This window comes from Amblyraja radiata, chromosome 21 (genome assembly GCF_010909765.2).
Source record: "Amblyraja radiata isolate CabotCenter1 chromosome 21, sAmbRad1.1.pri, whole genome shotgun sequence".
Lineage (NCBI taxonomy): Eukaryota > Metazoa > Chordata > Chondrichthyes > Rajiformes > Rajidae > Amblyraja > Amblyraja radiata.
In genome coordinates this window covers 4118326-4142477 of record NC_045976.1, presented here as the reverse complement: position 1 = coordinate 4142477, position 24152 = coordinate 4118326, and the positions used below count along the sequence as shown (strand labels likewise).

Below are 24152 nucleotides of genomic sequence, written 5' to 3'. Positions count from 1 at the left end.
ACAGGCATGATCAAAGCCCTGGTTACAAGTCCGTTACAACCCTGGTTACAGGCATAGGTATAGTCTGGTTGCTGCCCTGGCCACAGGCCCTTCTCTCTATAGTTTGTATGATCTTTCATCTCTATGGTTGCCTCGAATCTGCAGCCTCCACTGTGTAATGGCATCCAAAGAATGAGGGACTCCTCTTCTCCCCTGTGCAATGCACAGCAAAATCCATCCGGCATTAGGGCAGCACAGCAGCTCATCTGGCAGAGCCGCTGCCTCACTGCGCCAGAGACGCGGGTTCGATCCTGAGCTCGGGTGCTGTTTGTGTGTGGGGTTTGCACCTTCTCCCTGTGACCTGCGTGGGTTTCCTACAGGTGCTGCGGTTTCCTTCCACGCACCAGAGACGTACAGGTTTATAGGTTAATTGGCTTGGTAAACTTGTAAATTGTCCCTAGTGTGTGTAGGATAGTGTTAGTGTACGGGGATCGCTGGGCGGTGTGGACTTGGTGGGCCGAAGGGCCTGTTTCCACGCTGTATCTCTAAACTAAATTAAACTCCCTCCAGATTTACCACTCACTGACACACCCAGGGTAATTTACGTGGTCACATGGAGAACCTGGAAACTCCACTCAGACAGCACCCGAGGTCAGGATCGAGCCCGTGACTCTGGAGCTGTGAGGTGATGGCTCTACCAGCTGTGCCACCATGCCTATGCCCACAAAAACGAGCAGGAGATGTTTTGTCAGGATCAGAACCCAGGACTGATGGAGCTACAATGCTGGAAATAAAAGTTGAAATTACGGGAAAATGCACGGCTCCACCTGAGGATAAGAATTCCAGTCAAAGACTCCAGACCTGAAGCATTAAGCAAACCCCTCCCACTAATGCTGCCTGACTGCGGAGTTTTTTCTGCCTTTTATTTCTGGTTAACAATTGATGGCGTGGATATTTGAGAGGAAATATCGCACTCCTTTCAAAAAAATTGCCTAAAAAGTTTAGGCTCTGAGGAGGAATCTGTTCCAGGCAGAGGATGTGGGTCAATGGAACGAGCTGTCAGAGGAGGTGGCAGAGGCACAATCACTGTATTTAAAATGCATTTGGACGGGCACATGGATAGGAAAGGCGTTGAGATACAGTATATGGCAGGGAAAATGGAGACACAAGGAACTGCAGACGCTGGTTTACACAAAAGGACACAAAGTGCTGGAGTAACTCAGAGGTCAGGCAGCATCTCTGGAGAACATGGATGGTTGACCTATCGGGTTGGGACCTTTCTTCAGACTCCAGCATCTGCAGTTCCTTATTTCTACTTTCCGACTGCTTCTATGTGAAATCTCATGTTCATAAGTGATAGGAGCAGATTTAGGCCATTAAGCCCATCAAGTCTGCTCTGACATTCAATCATGGATGATCTATCTCTCCCCATTCTCGTTTCTTCTCCCCATAAGCCCTGACACATACTAATCAAGAATCTATCAATCTGCCTTAAAAATATCCATTAGCCTCTACAGCCTCCACAGCCGTCTGTGGCAATGAATTCCACAAATTCACCACCCTCTGACTAAAGAAGTTCTTCATCTCCTTCCTAAAGGAATGTCCTTTTATTCTGAGGCTATGACCTCTGGTCCTAGACTCTCCCACTAGTAGAAACATCTTCTCCACATCTACCCTATCCAGGCCTTTCACTATTCGGTAAGTTTCAATGAGGCCCCACTCATCCTTCTAAACTCCAGCGAGAACAGGCCCAGTGCCGTCAAACGCTCATCATATGTTAACTCACTCTTTCCTGGGATCATTCTCGTAAACCTCCTCTGGACCCTCTCCAGAGCCAGCACATCCTTCCTCAGATATGCAGCCCAAAACTGCTTACAATACTCCAAATGTGGTCTGACCAGGAAATTCTCCTCAAGGCATGTCGATTTTGATGACGTTTTTCTCTCTGTCTGAAGAAGTGTCATGACCCAAACATCACCTATCCATGTTCTTAGGATTTGCCTGCCTGACCTGCTGGGCTATTCCAGCAATTTGTGTCTTTTTTTGCAGCAAAAATTAAATGAGTGCTGATAGGCATATCGGTGGGCCTGGGTGAGTCAGGCCAGAGGGCCTGGGTGAGTCAGGCCAGAGGGCCTGTTACCATGCTAAACTACTCTATGAATGGCAATTGAAGGTTTAACCAGGCACAGAGTTCCAGTCAGTGCACTTGTTGCTCCGGTTATCCTTTGAACTCTCATTGTTAACTTCAAGGTTAAAGCCAGGACAGGAAAGGAATTGTTCGGGATTCTTGGAAGCTCGTTACAGACAAACAGGCGTTTACGATTGTGGAGGAAAACACTGCAGATGTTGGTTTAAACCGAAGACAGATACAAAAAGCTGGAGCAAGTCAGCGGGACAGGCAGCATCTCTGGAGATCAAATGCAAATTGGAGGTGTCAGAGTGAGGCCACACGCAAATTGGAGGAACAGCATCTTATATCTTGCTTGGGCAGCTTGCAACACAGTGGAATAACTTTTGATTTCTCTAACTTCAAGTAACCCTTGCTTTCTCTCTCTCTCCATCTCTCTCCCACCCTACTCATACTAGCTTCAAAGTCGTCTGCTATTGTTTGTAACTCGTTGTCACCTCGCCCACAGCTAACAATGGCCTGTTTATTTTTATCATCGTTACTTTTTTGCATTTGTTCATTATTCATTTGTTCTAATCTCTCTACATCACCGTCTCCCGTTTCCCTCTCCCCTGACTCGCAGTCTGAAGAAGGGTCTGGACACGAAATGTCACCTATTCCTTTTCACCAGTCATTTACTATTGTCCTGCATGTCACTATTGGGATGGCTGTTTGCCACCTGTGTTCAGTGTATTTGAATTTACACTCTGTGCTACACTGTAACCTGGTGTTGTGTATCACACTGGAGAGTGTTCTTGTACTCTGTAGAGAAACTGAGCGTTCTCGTAAACTGGCGTTGACAGACTCGACTGCCAGGAGGTTATAAATGATCAAATTAGGAAGCCTCCCACTAATAAAATCAAAGGTTTAAAAGTGCCTTGGCTCACTCGCACACTGCTGGACTGCGTTGGGGCAGGGAGCATGGAAGGCAGTGACTGGTGTACGAGGGTGTAGATTGTCGACAGGGGGTGGGATGTCTGTGCCCAGGAGAGGGGCTGAGTCACATATTTCATTATATTTCAAAAATCATTTTTTTTAAAACAAGACCACGTTGCATGGTTCCTTGAAGGTGGAATCGCAGGTAGATTGGGTGGTCAAAAGGCTCTTGGCACAATGGCCTTCATCAGTCAGAGTATCGAGTATAGAAGTTGAAAGGTCATGATGCAGTTGTATAGCATCTCGGTGAGGCCACATTTAGAGTATTGTGTTCATTTCTGGGCACCATGTTATAGGAAACCTGTTGTCAAGCTGGAAAGGGTTCAGAGAAGATTTATGAGGATGTTGCCAGGGCTAGAGGGTCTGAGCTATAGGGAGTGGTTGAGTGGGCTGGGTCTCTATTCCTTGGAGCGCAAGCGGATGAGGGGTGATCTTATAGAGGTGTATAAAACCATGAGAGGAATAGATCGGGTAGACACACCGAGTCTCTTGTCCAGAGTAGGTGAATCAAGGACCACAGGCCATAGGTTCAAGGAGAAGGGGAGAAGATTTAATAGGAATCTGAGGGGTAACATTTTCACACAAAGTATGGTGGGTGTGTGAAACAAGCTGCCAGAGGAGGTAGTTGAGGCAGGGACTATCACAACATCCAAGAAACAGTTAGACAGGTACATGGATAGGACAGATTTGGAGGGAGATGGACCAAACACAGGCAGGTGGGACGAGTGTAGATGGGACATGTGGGCCGGTGTGGGCAAGTTGGGCTGAAGGGCCTGTTTCCCCACTGTATCACTATGACTCTGACTCTATGACATTAACTGAAAAGACCTGTGGGATGCCAGACCTGGGGTGCAAGCAGACTGGGTCAGTACAGTCAGAGGAATATCTTCACTGGTGTCTCCAACTGCCTTCGGTAATGCCACAATGGCGCAGCGGTAGAGTTGCTGAGTTACTCCAGGACTTTGTGGATTTTTTTTGCAGCAAAAAATTAGATTAGTGCAAATAGGCAGCGGCGGCACAGTGGCGCAGCGGGTAGAGCTGCTGCCTCACAGCGTCAGAGACCCGTGTCCAAACATGATCTTAGGTGATGCCTGTTTGGAGTTTGCACATTCTACCAGGGACCGTCGGAGTTTTTCCAGGTGCTCTCGTTGTCTCCCACATCCCAAAAATGTAGTTTAGTTTAATTTATTGTCACATGTACTGAGGTACAGTGAAAAGCTTTTGTTGCGTGCTAACCAGTCAGTGGAGAGGCAATACATGATTGCAATCAAGCCATGTAATTATGTGTGGATTTGTAGGTTAATTGGCTTCTGTAAAAAAATTGCCTCTGGATTGTAGGGAGTGGATGAGAAAGCGGGATAACATAGAACTGGTGTGAATGGGCTATCAATGGTCTGCGTGGACTCGTTGGGCCGAAGGGCCTGTTTCCATTCTGCCTCTATAAAAAGGTCTTTGCAGTAGGAAGACATGCAAAGGCAGAGATGGGATGGTTACTAATAAAAGCAAAACATGCTGGAAACATTCAGCGGGTCAGCCAGCATCTGTGGAGAGAGAATCAGTGTTCATGTTTCAGGTTTGAGACCCTCTGTTGGAATAGGTGGCCACTGAATGAATGAATGAATGAATGAATGAATGAATACTTTATACTTTATTATCACATGTGAGATGTCACACCTAGGGTATGCAAAGAGTCGCCGCATAAAGACCAGTGACAAAGTATTATATTCCGTCCCCAGTTCCGCCTTTATTCCTGCCGGCACCACCATGCCGCCTATCCGCTGCTGTTCCCCTCCATCCCTAGTCAGGACAAGTTCAGACCAGCACCACCAATGGCCCAAGTCCTGATCAGCCGATGATCTGATGGCCCTAATCTGACCGGCCTGTGAAACCACTCCCTCCACACACTTGTCTATCTTCGGTATAAACCAGCATCTTCAGTTCCTTCCTGCACAAATGGAACAAGAGATTCCTTGCTCCTAGGGTATCATAGAAGGAATTGTCCCTTTCGAACGATGAAAGGGAATGGGTTGGAGTGTGCAGGAAGGAACTGCAGGTGCTGGTTTAAACCAAAGATAGACACAAAAAGCTGGAGTAACTCAGCGGGACAGGCAGCATCTCTGGAGAGGAGGAATGGGTGATGTTTCGGGTCGAGACCCTTCTTCCGACTGATGAGGGATAAGGGAAACGAGAGATATATATGATGATGTAGAGAGATAAAGAACAATGAATGTAAGATATGCAAAAAAGTAACAATGATAAAGGAAACAGGCCATTGTTGGCTGCTTGTTGGGTGAAAATGAGAAGCTGGTGTGACTTGGGTGGGGGAGGGATAGAGAGAGAGAGGGAATGCCGGGGCTACCTGAAATGAGAGAAATCAATATTCATACCACTGGGCTGTAAGCTGCCCAAGCGAAATATGAGATGCTGTTCCTCCAATTTGTGTTCAGCCTCACTCTGACAATGGAGGAGACTGAGGACAGAAAGGTCCGTGTGGGAATGGGAAGGAGAATTAAAGTGTCGAGCAACAGGTTGGTTCATGCGGGCTGAGCGAAGGTGTTCAGCGAAACGATCGCCCAGTCTACGTTTGGTCTCGCCGATGTATAAGAGTCCACATCTTGAACAACGGATACAGTAGATGAGGTGCAAGTGAACCTCTGCCAAACCTGAAAGGACTGTCAAGGTCCCTGGACAGAGTCGAGGGAGGAGGTATAGGGAATGGGTGTAGCATCTTGTCGAAAGACGTGGAAACGATGGAGGATGATCCACTGAACGTGGAGGCAAGGTGGAGGGGGGGGGGGGGCGGAGATGTGCGGGTAGGGGGAAAACACTCCTCACTTTAGCTGGGAGGAGAGAGTTTGGGAGCAAACTCCTGGTTGACAGCCCTTCAGCCACAGCAAAGGGGGAAGTCAGGGATGAGGAAACCCAAGAGTCAAGCATCATGTTGGGCACAATCACTGTGGGCCAAACGGCCAATTCCTTTGCTGTTCTATGGTCTAAACAGGAAATCTCAAAGGCACTGGGCAAACCCATCATCAGAACATATAGTCAGTGCTGGTAAAGGGCGGCAGGATGGCGCAGCGGTAGAGTTGCTGCCTTACAGTGCCAGAGACCCAGGTTCAATCCTGACCACGGGTGTGTTCTCACCGGGACCTGCGTGGATTTTCTCCGAGATCTTCGTTTTTTCCCCCTCACTCTAATGACGTACTGGTTTGCAGGTTAATTGCCCTGTTATAAATGTAAAATGGCCCCTAGTGTGTGCAGGATAGTGTTAGTGGACGGGGATCGCTGTTCGGCGCGGACTAAGTGGGCCGCAGGGCCTGTTTCTTCGCTGTATCTCTAAACTAAACTGGGAGAATGGAACCACCTCCTTACAGGAAGCAGAGAGTAGGAGGTGCAGTCAAGATAGCCGAGGGATCAGCGGACTTATAATGGATAAAGTGAAAAACAAGTCTGGATTTAGCAACAGCGGATCTCTCCTAGATTTAATAAAGACCTAAATAAAAGTTTCACTGTTAAAGGTCCCGTTAAAAATCTCACAGCTCAGAACAGAGGCTGCAGTTATTAAAGCGCTTGAACTTCAGACAACGCATGTTGGCCTTCCAATCTGTATCAGGTGCTGTGCATGAGACAGATTTGTTTTTATATCCGATTAATACCTATCACAGGATAGCCGACTAGCAGCAACGCCAGTGAATGCAGCGGCATTGTCAGTGCACTGAGGGTGCAGTAAATCACCCTGGAGACCTGGAGAAAGATGACCTCTTTTTCTCTTGTGATGGCAATACCTAAACGCCAGGGGAAGATTTCTTTTGACTTTGTGAAAGTGTAAATAAGGGTTTAGTGAGTTAGTGCTGGCGTTCGGTTCAGGACGCGCTGCCGAGAACAAAGAGGGATTGGCGGGGAGGGAGTACTTTATATATCGCTGTCGGCGTCCTATACATGGCGACTCTTTGCATACGCTTAGAACTTTATTTATCCCATGAGGGAATACTATGTGTATTGTCTACAAAAACAAAGAATGTCACTGGACCAAGTGCATGTGACAATAAAATATCAATCAATCAATGCATCAATTTTACATCCTTCTCCATTTTTATAATCCTTTATGACACCAGTGTGAAAATTGAAAATGACTTGCTAATTATAAAAACCATTTGGAAGCAAGATGTTTAAATGGCATTTTGCATCCTACCACTCCGTACAGTACTTTCCAAATGTGGTCACAGGTTAACATGGAAGATATGCCAGTCTGTTTGCTCAAAGCGAAGCTGAACAAAGGGCAAGGTGATAACAACAGATAGTTGTTCCATGATGATAGCCGAGGGATTAATGTCGCTCAAACCATCTTCCCACTTCTCTTTGCACAACGTTGATTAGTCAGTTCTATCTAATCGGTAAAAAAGCAGGCAATGGGCATTAAGGGAAAAATCATTGGTTGCACAAGCTGGCAGGAGTATTCATGGACATCTTTAACCTCTTCCCTATTCCAACCTGCTCCAAGAAGACCACTATCATCCCAGCACCACAGAAAAACAAGGCAGTGTGTTTTAATATCTGCGTAGGAAGGAACTGGTTTAAACTGAAGATAGACACAAAAAGCTGGAGTAACTCAGCGGGTCAGGCAACATCTCTGGAGAAAAGGAATAGGTGACATTTCGGGTTTAGATCCATCTTCAGACTGACCCCTAATATAGGTTTGAGGTGATCTTATGGAGATCAGGGTGTACAATGTGGGACGGGATTGAAGGCGAATATGTCAATAAGCCTGCAGCCTCTCTGGTCAGGCACATGGACTGGGAGTGTGCAGTTATTGGACATTATTGGTCCAGCCCTCTCCAAATAAGGTAAGGGGAATTATTTTGTCTCAGGATCTCATGGTGACTCATGACAGGAAGACATAGTCATAGAATGATGCAGCGTGGAAACAGGCCCTTCGGCCCAACTTGTTCACACTGGCCCACCTACCTGCGTTTGGCCCATATCCCTCTAAACCTGTCCAATCCGTGTACCTGTCTAAATGTTTCTTAAATGTTGTGATAGTAAGCCGGGAAACGATCAGAGAGGATTAACCACGATGTTGCCAGGACATTGCTTGTCAGGGAAGATATTACAGCAGTGCTTTGGCAGGATAGATTGGAGGTCTCATCTAGGGAGGCTATTTGGGTGGAACTGAGAAGTGGGAAAGGTGTAGCAACACTTATAGGGGTGTATTATAGACCACCAAATGGGGATCGAGAATTGGAAGAGCAAATATGTAAGGAGATAGCAGATATTAGTAGTAAGCACAAGGTAGTGATTGTGGGAGATTTCAACTTTCCACACATAGACTGGGAAACACATTCTGTAAATGGGCTGGATGGTTTGGAGTTTGTAAAATGTGTGCAGGATAGTATTTTGCAGCAATACATAGAGGTACCTACTAGAGGTGGGGCAGTGCTGGTTCTCCTGTTAGGAAATGAGATGGGACAGGTGGCAGAGGTATGCGTTGGGGAGCACTTCGGGTCCAGTGATCACAATACCATTAGTTTCAATATAATTATGGAGAGGGTCAGAACTGGACCTAGGGTTGAGATTTTTGATTGGAAAAAGGCTAACTTTGATGAGATGCGAAATGATTTAAAAGGAGTGGACTGGGACATTTTGTTTTATGGGAAGGATGTAGAAGAGAAATGGAGGACATTTAAAGGGGAAATTTTAAGAGTACAGAATCTTTATGTTCCTGTTCGGTTGAAAGGAAACAGTAAAAATTGGAAAGAGCCCTGGTTTTCAAGGGAAATTGGACATCTTGTTCGGAAAAAGAGGGAGATCTACAATAATTATAGGCAGCATGAAGTAAATGAGGTGCTGGAGGAGTATAAGGAATGTAAAAAGAATCTTAAGAAAGAAATTAGAAAAGCTAAAAGAAGATATGAGGTTGCTTTGGCAAGTAAGGTGAAAGTAAATCCAAAGGGTTTCTACAGCTATATTAATAGCAAAAGGATAACGAGGGATAAAATTGGTCCATTGCAGAGACAGAGTGGACAGCTATCTGCAGAGCCAAAAGAGATGGGGGAGATATTGAACAATTTCTTTTCTTCGGTATTCACCAAGGAGAAGGGTATTGAATTATGTGAGGTAAGGGAAACTAGTAGAGTAGCTATGGATACTATGAGTTTCAAAGTAAAAGATGTACTGACACTTTTGAAAAATATAAAAGTGGATAAGTCTCCAGGTCCTGACAGGATATTCCCTAGGACATTGAGGGAAGTTAGTGTAGAAATAGACGGGGCTATGACAGAAATATTTCACATGTCACTAGATACGGGAATAGTCCCCGAGGATTGGTGTACTGCGCATGTTGTTCCATTGTTTAAAAAGGGTTCTAAGAGTAAACCTAGCAATTATAGACCTGTTAGTTTGACTTCAGTGGTGGGCAAATTAATGGAAAAGATACTTAGAGATAATATATATAAGCATCTGGATAAACAGGGTCTGATTAGGAACAGTCAACATGGATTTGTGCCTGGAAGGTCATGTTTGACTAATAATCTTGAATTTTTTGAAGAGGTTACTAGGGAAATTGACGAGGGTAAAGCAGTGGATGTTGTCTATATGGACTTTAGTAAGGCCTTTGACAAGGTTCCTCATGGAAGGTTGGTTAAGAAGGTTCAACTGTTGGGTATAAATGCAGGAGTAGCAAGATGGATTCAACAGTGGCTGAATGGGAGACGCCAGAGGGTAATGGTGGATGGCTGTTTGTCGGGTTGGAGGCAGGTGACTAGTGGGGTGCCTCAGGGATCTGTCTTGAGTCCTTTGTTGTTTGTCATGTACATCAATGATCTGGATGAAGGTGTGGTAAATTGGATTAGTAAGTATGCAGATTATACCAAGATAGGGGGTGTTGTGGATAATGAAGAGGATTTCCAAAAACAGAGTGATTTAGGCCATTTGGAAGAATGGGCTGAAAGATGGCAGATGGAGTTTAATGCTGATAAATGTGAGGTGCTACATCTTGGCAGGACAAATCAAAATAGGACGTACATGGTAAATGGTAGGGAATTGAAGAATACAGTTGAACAGAGGGGTCTGGGAATAACCGTGCATAGTTCCTTGAAGGTGGAATCTCATATAGATAGGGTGGTAAAGAAAGCTTTTGGTATGCTAGCCTTTATAAATCAGAGCATTGAGTATAGAAGCTGGGATGTAATGTTAAAATTGTACAAGGCATTGGTGAGACCAAATCTGGAGTATGGTGTACAATTTTGGTCGCCCAATTATAGGAAGGATGTCAACAAAATAGAGAGAGTACAGAGGAGATTTACTAGAATGTTGCCTGGGTTTCAACAACTAAGTTACAGAGAAAGGTTGAATAAGTTAGGTCTTTATTCTCTGAGCGCAGAAGGTTAAGGGGGGACTTGATAGAGGTCTTTAAAATGATGAGAGGGATAGACAGAGTTGATGTGGACAAGCTTTTCCCTTTGAGAATAGGGAAGATTCAAACAAGAGGACATGACTTCAGAATTAAGGGACAGAAGTTTAGGGGTAACATGAGGGGGAACTTCTTTACTCAGAGAGTGGTAGCGGTGTGGAATGAGCTTCCAGTGGAAGTGGTGGCGGCAGGTTTGTTGGTATCATTTAAAAATAAATTGGATAGGCATATGGATGAGAAGGGAATGGAGGGTTATGGTATGAGTGCAGGCAGGTGGGACTAAGGGAAAATAATTGTTCGGCACGGACTTGTAGGGCCGAGATGGCCTGTTTCCGTGCTGTAATTGTTATATGTTTATATGGTTATATATGGTTTAGGGTCTGAGCTGAAGGGAGGGGTTGGGCAGGCTGGGACTTTATTCCTTAGAGCGCAGGGCACTGAGGAATGATCTATGGAGGTGTATAACATCATGAGGGAAATAGATAGGGTGAATACACAGAATCTTTTGCCCAGGAGAGGGGAATCACGAACCAGAGGGCATGGGTTTAAGTTGATGGGAAATATCTAATGGGAACTGAGGGGCAACTTTTTCATACAGGGTGGTGGGTATATGGAACGGGCTGCCAGAGAAGGTAGTTGAGGCAGGTACAATAACAACTTTTAAAAGACAATTGGACAGGTGCATGGATAGGAAAGGTTCAGGGGCTAAATGTGGATAAATGTAATTAGTTCAGAGATACAGCGCGGAAACAGGCCCTTCGGCCCACTGAATCCGTGCCGACCAGAGATCCCCGTACACTAGGACAATTTATAATCTTTACTAAAGCCAATTAACCTACAAACCTGTATGTCTTGGAGTGTGAGAGGAAACCCGGGGAGGACATAATCATGTATTGCCTTTCCACTGACTGGTTAGCATGGGGCACCAAAATCTTTTCACTGTACCTCCCTACACGTGACAATAAACTAAACTGAAACCGGAGCTCCCGGAGAAAACCCACGCAGGTCACGGGGAGAACGCGCAAACTCCATTCACACAGCACCCGTAGTCAGGATTGAACCCTGGTCTCTGACGCTGTAAGGCAGCAACTCTACCGCTGCGCCACCGTGCCGCCCCACTGGCGTAGATGGGCATCTTGGTTGGCATAACACGTTGGGCCAAAGGAAACATCCCATCTGATGCAAAGCGATGAGCAAATGGACATCAAAGTGATTCACCTGCAGCAGAAACTGATCTTCACTGGTAGATCGCAGAGTAAAACTACATTCGGCACTTTTGTGCAAACTGCCCAAATCCTTTGAGTTTTAGTTTATTGTCAAGTGTACCGAGGTACAGTGAAAAGCTTTTGCTGCGTGTGGACTAGTCGGTGGAAAGACAACACATGATTACAATCGAGCCGTCCACAGTGTACAGATACATGGTAAAGGGAATAAAGTGAATAACGTTTAGTGCAAGATAAAGTCCAGTAAAGTCCTATCTAAGATAGTCTGAGGGTCTCCAATGAGGTAGATAGTAGTTGAGGACCACTATCTGGTTGTGGTAGGTTGGTTCAGTTACCTGATTACAGCTGGAAAGAAACTAACCCTGAATCTGGAGGTGTGCGTTTTGAGCCTTTGTGAGAAGGGAGAAGAGGGAGTGGCCGGGGTGAGACTCGTCCTTGATTATGCTGCTGGCTGGCCTTTGCTTTTGTTTTCCGCACACAGAATCAAGTGGAAGAACAACTGCCGATTAGTGTTTGCAGAAACCCTCCAGCCCTTCTCGACGGATCAAAGGTCAGGACTTATCTATCCCCCCCCCCCCCCCTTCTGAGATTCTGTGAGGGTGTAGGGCATTGTGGCTGTCGGAATGCAAAGCTGGCTTGCAGTCGCTCCCTGGTTTCTGCCTCAGTCCTTGTTTACCGCTCACGCTGTACTTTCCCCACTACCGAAAGTTAACGAGTTTCGTCCAGCTTGTCGCTACTGTGTCTGCGGGCTTCAGGTTAATTCTGTGCCTGACCTTGGGGGATTGCAATAGGACGACTTCATGCAAAGCGACACTTTGCTGCTTTTCATTTCATTATTTTGTTGACATTACGTAGCAGAGTTAAAGGTAAGTTTCAGCCGATGACTACATTCGTTAGCCAGCATTTTTTAGTGATAAGGGAGCTATGCTGTCATTTCCATTGACTCACTGCTGACAGGAATGCTCTGGGACAGAGCATTAATAAGTCTGAAGGAGTGTCTCAACTCGAAACGTCACCCATTCCTTCTCTCCAGAGATACTGCCTGTCCCGCTGAGTTTTCCAGCTTTTTGTGTCCGTGGTTTAAACCAGTGTCTGCAGTTCCTTCCTCCACATAGGTGCATCAAGCAGTTCATATGGCAAATGCTATGTTGGTATATTGGTATTGGTGAATTATTGTCACAAGTATTGAGATTACGAGAAAAACTTTGGTTTCCGTGTTATCCAAGCAGATTATAATAATCATGAGTACAAAAGAGACAATACAGGTAGCGCCAAAGTGAAAATAAACATAATGCAGAATCTTGTGCTTGAGCTGCAGAGAAGGTGAAAATAAAAAAAGTGCAGGGGCCGTAACGAGGTAGATTGGAAGATCGTGAAATTGCATTTGACAGGTCCACTCAAGAGCCTGATAACAGTGGGGAAGAAACTCTTTCTTGAATCTGGTGGTACGTGCTTTCAAAGTTTTGTCTCTTCTACCGGTGGGAGAGGGGAGAAGAGAGAATGACCAGGGTGTGAGTGGTCCTTGATTAGGTTGCCTGTTTTACAGAGGCAATGTGGCATAGATGGGTCAGAGTTTCCTTTAAACTTCTAGACTTTGGACATACAGAGCGGAAACAGGTCCTTCGGCCCACCGAGTTCGCGCCAACCAGTGATCACCCCATACACTTGCACTATCCTACACATTAGGGACAATTCACAATTTTACAGAAGCCAATTAACCCACAAAACTGCACGTCTTTCGAGTGTGGGAGGAATCCAGAGCATGTGGAGAACGTACAAACTCCGTACAGACAGCACCCGTAGTCAGGATCAAACCCGGGTCTCTGACACTGTGAGACAGCAACTCTACCGCTGCGCCACCGTGCCGCCCCTAAGGGGCGCTGTGCAGGGACCTTAAGGGATCACTGGGTCAGGTGGCCAGGAATGAATGCGATTGTAATGCCCCTGTCCCACTTAGGAAACCTGAACGGAAACCTCTGGAGACTTTGCGCCCCACCCAAGGTTTCCGTGCGGTTCCCGGAGATTTTTGTCAGTCTCCCTACCTGCTTCCACTACCTGCAACCTCCGGCAAACACCTGCAACCTCCGGGAACCGCACGGAAACCTTGGGTGGGGCACAAAGTCTCCAGAGGTTTCCGTTCAGGTTTCCTAAGTGGGACAGGGGCATTAGGCTGCGAAATTGGTTTGGGGGTGGGAACAGTGTGGAGATCAGGGAGTGTTGGCTGTGGGCTGATCATGAAGTCATAGAGCTGTACGGAACTGAACCAGGCCCTTCAGCTCAACTCATCCCTGCCGACCAAGTCGCTCCACCGACCTTGCTCTACTGCACCTGGCCCATACCCATCCAAACCTTTCGTCTCCGTGTATCTTATTAATGTCATAATTGTACCCGCCAACTATCACGACCTCTGGGAGCTCGTTCTCTAAACCCACCTCCCTCCTGTATGAAAATCTCTTCTAAATATTTCCCCTCTTAAACCTGTGCCCTCTGGATTTACATTCCACTGGCCTGGATAGAAGACAGTGCCAATGCCCCTTATGATTTTATAAACCTCCCTATGGGGTCATATAAACCCTCCAAACCTGTCCTATCCATGTATCTGTCCAGCTTTCTTAAACGTTGCGATAGTCCCAGCCTCAACTACCTCCTCCGCCAGCACATTCCACAGCACTGGATAGTTATATGGATGGGAAAGGAATGGAGGGTTATGGTCTGAGCGCAGGTATATGGGACTAGGGGAGATTATGTGTTCGGCACGGACTAGAAGGGTCGAGGTGGCCTGTTTCCGTGCTGTAATTGTTATATGGTTATATGGTTATATTCCATACACCCACCACCCTTAGTGTAAAAAAGTTAGCCCTCAGATTCCCATTAAATCTTTTCCCCTTCACCTTAAACCTATGTCCTCTGGTTCTAGATTCCTCTACTCTGGGCAAGAGACTCTACCTGATCTACCTGATATGTTTCTCTCATGACTTTATACACCTCGATAAGATCACCCCTCATCCTCCATGAAGGATGGTTCCAAGCAGACCATCACAGGAAGGGTTATAGACAAATACATTCAGTATGTAGAGAGGGGTAGGGCTGGTATGAAGCAAGTCACTGCTTGTACTTCCTCTGGTTGAATCATTGCCTCGTTATTCCTTGAAAGCCTCAAGCAAGCTGCAGGCATCCAGGCTCATGTTGACTCACGGACCTGCCAAGGACATTACGGAGCCATCAGGCAGAGTTTACAGTGCGTTCAGAAAGTATTCAGACCCCTTCACTTTTTCCACATTTTGTTACGTTACAACCTTATTCTAAAATTGATTAAATTCATTTTTTTATCATCAATCTACACACCCCATAATAAAAAAGTGAAAACATGTGTTTAGAAATTATTAATTCATAATAAATAACTGAAATATCACATTTACATAAGTATTCAGACCCTTTGCTATGACACTCAAAATTGAGCTTCGGTGCATCCTGTTTCCATTGATTGTCCTTGAGAGGTTTCTACAACTTGATTGGAGTCCACCAGTGTTAAATTAAATTGATTGTACATGATTTGGAAAGGCACACACCTGTCTATATAAGGTCCCAAAGTTGACAGTGCATGTCAGAGCAAAAACCAAGCCATGAAGACGAAGGAATTATCCATAGACCTCCGAGACAGGATTGTGTCGAGACACAGATCTGGGGAAGGGTATAAAACAATTTCTGCAGCATTGCACGCCCCGAAGAGCACAGTGGCCTCCGTCATTCTTAAATGGAAGAACTTTGGAACCACCAGGACTCTTCATAGAGCTGGCCGCCCGGCCAAACTGAGCAATCGGGGGAGAAGGGCCTTGGTCAGGGAGGTGACCAAGAACCCGATGGTCACTCTGACAGAGCTCCAGAGTTCCTCTGTGGAGATGAGAGAACCTTCCAGAAGGTATGAGAAACAAGATTCTCTGGTCTGATGAAATCAAGATTGAACCCTTTGGCCTGAATGCCAAGCGTCACATCTGGAGGAAACCAGGCACCGCTCATCACCTGGCCAATACCATACCTACGGTGAAGCATGGTGGTGGCAGCATCATGCTGTGCGGATGTTTTTCAGCGGCAGGAACTGGGAGACTAGTCAGAAGCGAGGGAAAGATGAACGGAGCAAAGTACAGAGAGATCCTTGATGAAAACCTGCTCCAGAGCATTCTGAGCCTCAGACTGGGGCAGAGGTTCACCTTCCAACAGGACAACGACCCACAGCACACAGCCAATACAACGCAGGAGTGGCTTCGTGACAAGTCTGTGAATGTCCTTGAGTGGCCCAGTCAGAGCCCGGACTTGAACCAGATCGAACATCTCTGGACTGACCTGAAAATAGCTGTGCATCGACGCTCCCCATCCAACCTGACAGAGCTTGAGAGGATCTGCAGAGAAGAATGGGAGAAATTACCCAAATACAGGTGTGCCAAGCTTGTAGCATCACACCCAAGAAGACTTGAGGCTGTAATCGCTGCCAAAGGTGCCTCAACAAAGTACTGAGTAAAGGGTCTGAATACTTATGTAAATGTGATATTTCAGTTATTTCTTTTTAATTACTTTGCTAAAATTTCTAAACACCTGTTTTCGCTTTTTTATTGTGGAGTATTGTGTGTAGATTGGTGTTTAAAAAAATAATAATTTAATCCATTTTAGAATAAGGCTGTAACATAACAAAATGTGGAAAAAGTGAAGGGGCCTGAATACTTTCTGAATGTACTGTATAACAATACCTCCACCTCCTTCCACCATCAGGCACCCCACCCACATTGTTTGTTGACAACTCTAGCGAGTTTCCCAATCCTGTGGAAGTGGTTTGGAGTTTCCAAAAACGACGCTAATCTCCAGGTCAATTTTAGTTTCATTATAGTTTTGTTTTCTGTTATTGAACACGTCCTCATATGTTATGAAAAATATTGGGTGATGGGGACAAAAGAAAACCCTGCCACTGAAAGTTTAAGAATAAGGGGTAAGCCATTTAGAACGGAGATGAGGAAACACTTTTTCTCACAGAGAGTTGTGAGCCTGTGGAATTCTCTGCCTCAGAGGGCGGTGGAGGCCGGTTCTCCGGATACTTTCAAGAGAGCTATATAGGGCTCTTAAAGATAGCGGAATCAGGGGATATGGGGAGAAGGCAGGAACGGGGTACTGATTGGGGATGATCAGCCATGATCACATTGAATGGTAGTGCTGGCTCGAAGGGCCGAATGGCCTTCTCCTGCACCTATTGTCTATTGTCTATTAACTGTTGGCTTTGATTAATTAAGAGTCACTTCGGCCCACTCTGTCCTTGCCAACCAAGCTGGCACACAGGGTTAGCCACAAAGTGCTGGGGTAACTCAGCGGGTCAGGCAACATCGCTGGAGAACAGGAATAGGTAATGTTTCGGGTTGAGACCCTTCTGCTGTCTGGGCTAATCACATATGCCTGCATTTAGCCTACACCCTCCAGATTGTTCCTACCCATATCTCAGCCAAATGTCTTTTAAAAGTCCCAATTGTAGGCACTTCTCTAGCTTTCTTTGGTGGTTCATCCCAGGTCTGGATGTCATTCAATTAATGTTAAATTGGGAAGAGAGCAGAAGAGATTCACTAGGATGTTACCTGGGCTTGCGGGCTTGAGTTACAGGGCGAGGTTGGATAGGCTGTTGGAGTGTAGGAGGCTGATGGGTCTCTTTATTGAGGTGTACAAGATCATAAGGGGCATAGATAACATGAACATTCACAGTCATTTTCCCAGGGTAGAGGATTCTAAAACCAGAGGGCATAATCTTAACATAGAAACATAGAAACATAGAAAACAGGTGCAGGAGGAGGCCATTCAGCCCTTTGAGCCAGCACCGCCATTCATTGTAATCATGGCTGATCGTCCCCTATCAATAATCCGTGCCTGCCTTCTCCCCAAATCCCTTGACTCCACTAGCCCCTAGAGCTCTATCTAACTCTCTCTTAAATGAAGTCTCCACACAGACTCTCTCTTAAGATGACAGAGGAGAAATTTAAGAGGAACCTCAGAGCCAACCTTTTCACTCAGGTGGTTGACAAAACTGGAACGAGCTGCTAGAAGGTGTACGAGCAGATACGAGTATGTGTCTTAAAAGACATTTGGACAGATATATGGACAGGAAGGGTTTTGAGGGAAATGGACCAAATGCAGACTTTAGACTTTACTTTAGAGATACAACGTAGATAGATACCTGCCCCTCCACCCGCCATGTCCGGGCCAACCAGCGATCTCCACACGCTAACACCACCCTACACACATTTGGGACAATTTACAATTTTACTGATGCCATTAACCTACAAATCTTTGGCGTGTGGGAGGAAACCGGGGAACCTGGAGAAAACCCATGCGGTCACAGGGAGAACGTGCAACAATGTACAGTCAAGACCCGTAGTCAGGAACGAACCCAGGTGTCTGGCGCTGTGAGGCCGCAAATCTACTGTTGTGCCACCGTGCCACCCTAACCTCCTGGGCCAGACTATGTGATACCTTGTTAAAGGCCTTGCTAAATAAAACCCATGCAGTCAACATCTACTGCTCTGCCCTTATCAACCCTAAATGGGGCTAGCCCAGTTTGCCAACTTGGTGGTCATAGGAAAAGTGTGTCAAAGAAGCTGTCTATGTGCTGTATAACTCTGACTATACAGTGAGGGGATTTCCGAACCCTGCAGATTTCCCTTCACATTATTCTCCACACACCTTGGGAAATAATATTAACTGGTGTCATGTGAAAAACTCTACCTAATACTGAACCAAATGGAGAATCGTGGACACAAAGGAATAGTCAGTAAACCTTAGACGGACACAAAAAACTGGAGTAACTCAGCGGGTCGGGCAGTATCTCTGGAGAAAAGGAATAGGTGACGTTTCGGGTCGCGACCCTTCTTCAGACTAAGAGTTAGATGAAAGGGAATGAGAGACCAAATGAATGAAAGATATGCAAAAATGTAATGATGATAAAGGAAGCAGGCCATTGTTAGCTGTGAGCTAGGTGAAAACGAGTTACTGACAATAAGACTCAACACGATGACTTTGAACCTGGTACAACGACTTGGGAAGGGGAGGGACGAAGAGACTGGATATTCAAGGGTTACTTGAAGTTAGAGACATCAATATAAATACTGCTGTGTTGTACGTAAAGGTTGCCTGCCTGAATAGCCCAGTGGTGCAGCCAGCAGCGTTGCTGCCTCACAAGGCTGACTTCGATCTTCAGATGCTGTCTGTGTGGAGTTCAGTTCTGTTTAGTTTATTGCCACGTGTACTGAGGTGCAGTGAAAAGCTTTTGTCGCATGCTAACCAGTAGAGCGGAAAGACAATACAGGAGTTCCCATGTTCTTCCACTGGATGCTCCAGTTTCATCCCGTTGATAGGTTACCTGGCCACTGTAAATTGTCCCTAGTGTGTTGGTGAGAGGCAGAATTTGGGGGGGGGGGGCGTTGATGGGAATGTGCGGGGAGAGTAAGATGGGAGTACAGATGAGTGGTTTATGGTCAGTGCCGATTCACTGGCCAAAGGGCCTGTTCCTGTGTAGCATGATTCCATTATCATTAAACACTATTTGATATTGTCCAGTTTGCATCTTACCCAGTAAATCTAACGCTGCTTTGAAACTATTACGCCCACAGACTTCAGGCACACTTGTCCAATTAGCACTTTATAAGCCACTTTATTGTAGCTATTTAAGTTACCTTTGATGATAGACACAAAAAGCTGGAGTAACTCAGCTGGACAGGCAGCATCTCTGGAAAGCAGGACTGGGTGATGCCTCGGGTCGAGACCCTTCTTCAGATTGAGTTACATTTGAAACCATGTTTGCTTGTATCAAACACTACAGTGTATCAGGCCTATGTGTGTAATATAATAGGCCTTTCAAATCAATAACATCAAATTACATAAAGATTTACAAATGGCCAAAGAAAATGAAATTGCAAATGACAATCATTGTAAATTAGGCTAATTAAATCACTCGATTTATAACTTGCATAAAAATTATTGAGAGTGAGTTGGTTAAAAATGTTGTGGTTGAATCGTGATGATAGGAGGTGGGCAGGAAAAGATGTTCACAACTTCAGAAGTGTAGAATTAGGCCATTTGGCCCATCGAGTCTACTCCACCATTCAATCATGGGCTGATCTCTGCTTCATTATCCCATTTTCCTGCCCTCCCCGTAACCCTTCTCGTAACGTAACTCGTTCTAATCAAGTATTTGTCCATCTCTGTCTTAAAAATATCCACAGCCCTCTGCGGCAATGAATTCCATAGATTAACTACCCACTGACTAAAGAAGTTCCTCCTCACCTCCTTTCTAAAAGAGCGTCCTTTAATTATGAGGCCTAGACTCTCCCTCTGGTCCTCGACTCTCCTATCAGTGGAAACATCCTTTCCACATCCACTCTATCTATTCCTTTCATTATTCTGTAACTTTCAATGAGGTTCCCCCCTCAACCTAAACTCCAGCGAGTACAGGCACATTGCTGTCAAGTGCTTGTCATATGCTAACGCACTCATTCCTGGAATCATTCTTGTAAACCTCCAGCGCCTTATAGAGCCACAGCATTATACCTCTGTTTTTGTATTTCAGTCCTCTTGATATAAATTAATTTGCCTTCCTTACTACCGATTCGATTTGCAAATTAACTTTTTCAAGTCCCTTTGCATCTCCGTTTTCTGGATTCTCTCTCCATTTAGAAAATAATCTACACCTTTATTCTTATTACCAAAATGCATGACTCCACACTTTGCTACACTGAATTTCATCTGCCACTTCTCTGCCACTCTCCTAACCTGTCCAAGTCCTTCTGCAGAGTCCTTGCTTCCTCTACACTGCCTGCCCCTCTACCAACGCATCACCAGTTCCTCACTCCCCTCCATTGAGTCTGTCCAGAACAAGCGTTGTCTGCGAAGGGCGCTCAGCATCGTCAAGGACTGCTCTCACCCCAACCACAGTCTGTTTACCCTCCTCCCATCTGGGAGGCACAACAGGTCTCTCCGTTGCCGGACCAGTAGGTTCAGGAACAGCTTCTTCCCTGCGGCTGTTACCCTACTTAACTCTGCACCTTGGTGATTGCCAGTCACCCCCCCCCCCCCCCCCCCCCCAGTGACTGATCTCCCCCCCCCCCAGTGACTGATCTCCCCCCCCCGAAAATTGCACAACTGCTACTGTATATACATATATATTTTACTGATCCATTATTCTGTGTTCGCACTTCTGGGTGAGATGCCAACTGCATTTTGTTGTCTCTGTACTTGTACACTGCACAATGACAATAAAGTTTGAATCTGAATCTGAATCTATCTTAGCATCATCTGCAAGCTTGGCCACAAAGCCTTCAATCCCCTTATCCAAATCGTTAATGTACAACGTGAAGAGAAGCTGCACCGACCCTTGCGGAACTCAACTAGTCGCTGGCAGCCAACCTGAAAAATTCAATTTTATTGTAACTCTTTGCCTTCTGCCATCCAACCAACCCGTGATCCATGCTAGTATCTTCCCCTTTAATTCCATGTGCTCTCATCTTCCCTAGCAGCCTGACATGCAGCACCTTTGCAAAAGCCTTCTGAAAATCTAGGCAAACAACATCTACTGACTCTCCATTGTCTGTCCTGCTATTAACTACATAGAAACATAGAAATATAAGAAATAGGTGCAGGAGGAGGCCATTCCCTTCTAGCCAGCACCGCCATTCATTGTGATCATGGCTGATCATCCAAAATCAGTAACCCGTGCCTGCCTTATCCCCATATCCTTTGATACCGCTAGCCCTGAGAGCTCTATCTAACTCTCTTTTAAATTCATCCAGTGAATTGGCCTCTACTGCCTTCTGTGGCAGAGAATTCCACAAATTCACAACTCTCTGGGTGAAAATGTTTTTTTCTCATCTCAGTTTTAAATGGCCTCCCCTTTATTCTTAGACTGTGGCCCCTGGTTCTGGATTCCCCCAACATTGCGAACATTTTTCCTGCATCTATTTTGTCCAGTACTTTTATAATTTTATATGCTTCCCTCTCATCCTTCTAAACGCCAGTGAATACAAGTCCAGTCTTTCCAATCTTTCCTCATATGACAGTCCCGCCATCCTGGTGATTAACCACGTGAACCTACGCTGCACTGCCTCAATAGCAAGGATGTCCTTCCTCAAATTAGGAAACCAAAACTGCTTTTTTCACTGCCTGCTGTACCTGCATGTTTACTTTCAGTGACTGGTGTACAAGGACACCCAGGTTTTGTTGCACTTCCTTTTTTCCTAATCTGACACAATTGAGATAATAATCTGCTTCCTTGATCTTGCCACCAAATGGATAACCTCACATTTATCTCCATTATACTGCATCTGCTATGCATCTGGCCACTCACTCAACCTGTCCAAGTCACCCTGCAACCTCCTAGCATCCTCTTCGCAGTTCACAATGCCACTCAGCTTTGTGTCATCTGCAAATTTGCTAGTGTTACTTTTAATCTCATCATCTAAATCATTAATATATATTGTAAATAGTTGTGGCCCCAGCACCGAGCCTTGCGGCACTCCACTCGCCACTGCCTGTCATAATTGTATAAGGGATAAGAGCGTTGTAAAAACAAGCCTGAAGACTTTGTGTCTCAATGCAAGGAGTATTCGTAATAAGGTGGATGAGTTGAACGTGCAGATAGCCATTAATGATTATGATATAGTTGGGATCACGGAGACATGGCTCCAGGGTGACCAAGGCTGGGAGCTGAACATCCAGGGATATTCAATATTCAGGAGGGATAGAGAGAAAGGAAAAGGAGGTGGGGTAGCGTTGCTGGTTAGAGAGGAGATTAACGCAATGGAAAGGAAGGACATTAGTTTGGAGGATGTGGAATCGGTATGGGTAGAGCTGCGAAACACTAAGGGGCAGATAACGCTGGTGGGTGTTGTGTACAGGCCACCTAACAGTAGTAGTGAAGTTGGAGATGGTATCAAACAGGAAATTAGAAATGCGTGCGACAAAGGCAAAACAGTTATAATGGGTGACTTCAATCTACATATAGATTGGGTGAATCAAATTGGCAGGGGTGCTGAGGAAGAGGATTTCTTGGAATGTATGCGGGATAGTTATCTAAATCAACATGTAGAGGAACCAACGAGAGAGCAGGCTATTCTAGACTGGGTATTGAGTAATGAGGAAGGGTTAGTTAGCAGTCTTGTTGTACGTGCCCCCTTGGGCAAGAGTGACCATAATATGGTTGAGTTCTTCATTAGGATGGAGAGTGACATTGTTAATTCAGAAACAATGGTTCTGAATTTAAAGAAAGGTAACTTTGAGGGTATGAGACGTGAATTGGCCAAGATTGACTGGCAATTAATTCTAAAAGGGTTGACGGTGGATATGCAATGGAAGACATTTAAAGACTGCATGGATGAACTACAAAAATTGTTCATCCCAGTTTGGCAAAAGAATAAATCAGGGAAGGTAGTGCATCCGTGGATAACAAGGGAAATCAGGGATAGTATCAAAGCGAAGGATGATGCGTACAAATTAGCCAGAAAAAGCAGCATACCAGAGGACTGGGAGAAATTCAGAGACCAGCAGAGGAGGACAAAGGGCTTAATTAGGAAAGGAAAAATAGATTATGAAAGAAAACTGGCAGGGAACATAAAAACTGACTGCAAAAGTTTTTATAGATATGTGAAAAGAAAGAGATTAGTTAAAACAAATGTAGGTCCCTTGCAGTCAGAAACAGGTGAGTTGATCATGGGGAACAAGGATATGGCGGACCAATTGAATAACTACTTTGGTTCCGTCTTCACTAAGGAAGACATAAATAATCTGCCGGAAATAGCAGGGGACCGCGGGTCAAAGGAGTTGGAGGAATTGAGAGAAATCCAGGTTAGTCGGGAAGTGGTGTTGGGTAAATTGAATGGATTAAAGGCCGATAAATCCCCGGGGCCAGATAGGCTGCATCCCAGAGTACTTAAGGAAGTAGCTCCAGAAATAGTGGATGCATCAGTAATAATCTTTCAAAACTCTTTAGATTCTGGAGTAGTTCCTGAGGATTGACGGGTAGCAAACGTAACCCCACTTTTTAAGAAGGGAGGGAGAGAGAAAACGGGGAATTACAGACCAGTTAGTCTAACATCGGTAGTGGGGAAACTGCTAGAGTCAGTTATTAAAGATGGGATAGCAGCACATTTGGAAAGTGGTGAAATCATTGGACAAAGTCAGCATGGATTTACGAAAGGTAAATCATGTCTGACGAATCTTATAGAATTTTTCGAGGATGTAACTAGTAGCGTGGATAGGGGAGAACCAGTGGATGTGGTGTATCTAGACTTCCAGAAGGCTTTCGACAAGGTCCCACATAAGAGATTAGTATACAAACTTAAAGCACACGGCATTGGGGGTTCAGTATTGATGTGGATAGAGAACTGGCTGGCAAACAGGAAGCAACGAGTAGGAGTAAACC

The 24152-nt window shown here is 45.4% G+C and overlaps 1 protein-coding gene across 1 annotated transcript in view; it reads left to right on the top strand.

Moving 5' to 3' along the window:
- Positions 1-24152, top strand: part of tmcc3 (transmembrane and coiled-coil domain family 3) — a 120914-nt gene that overhangs the window by 43184 nt on the left and 53578 nt on the right. Inside the window, exon 2 of the mRNA XM_033039385.1 lies at positions 12195-12263. Coding sequence (XP_032895276.1) covers positions 12195-12263 — 69 coding nt within the window. The remainder of the gene's footprint in view (positions 1-12194; positions 12264-24152) is intronic.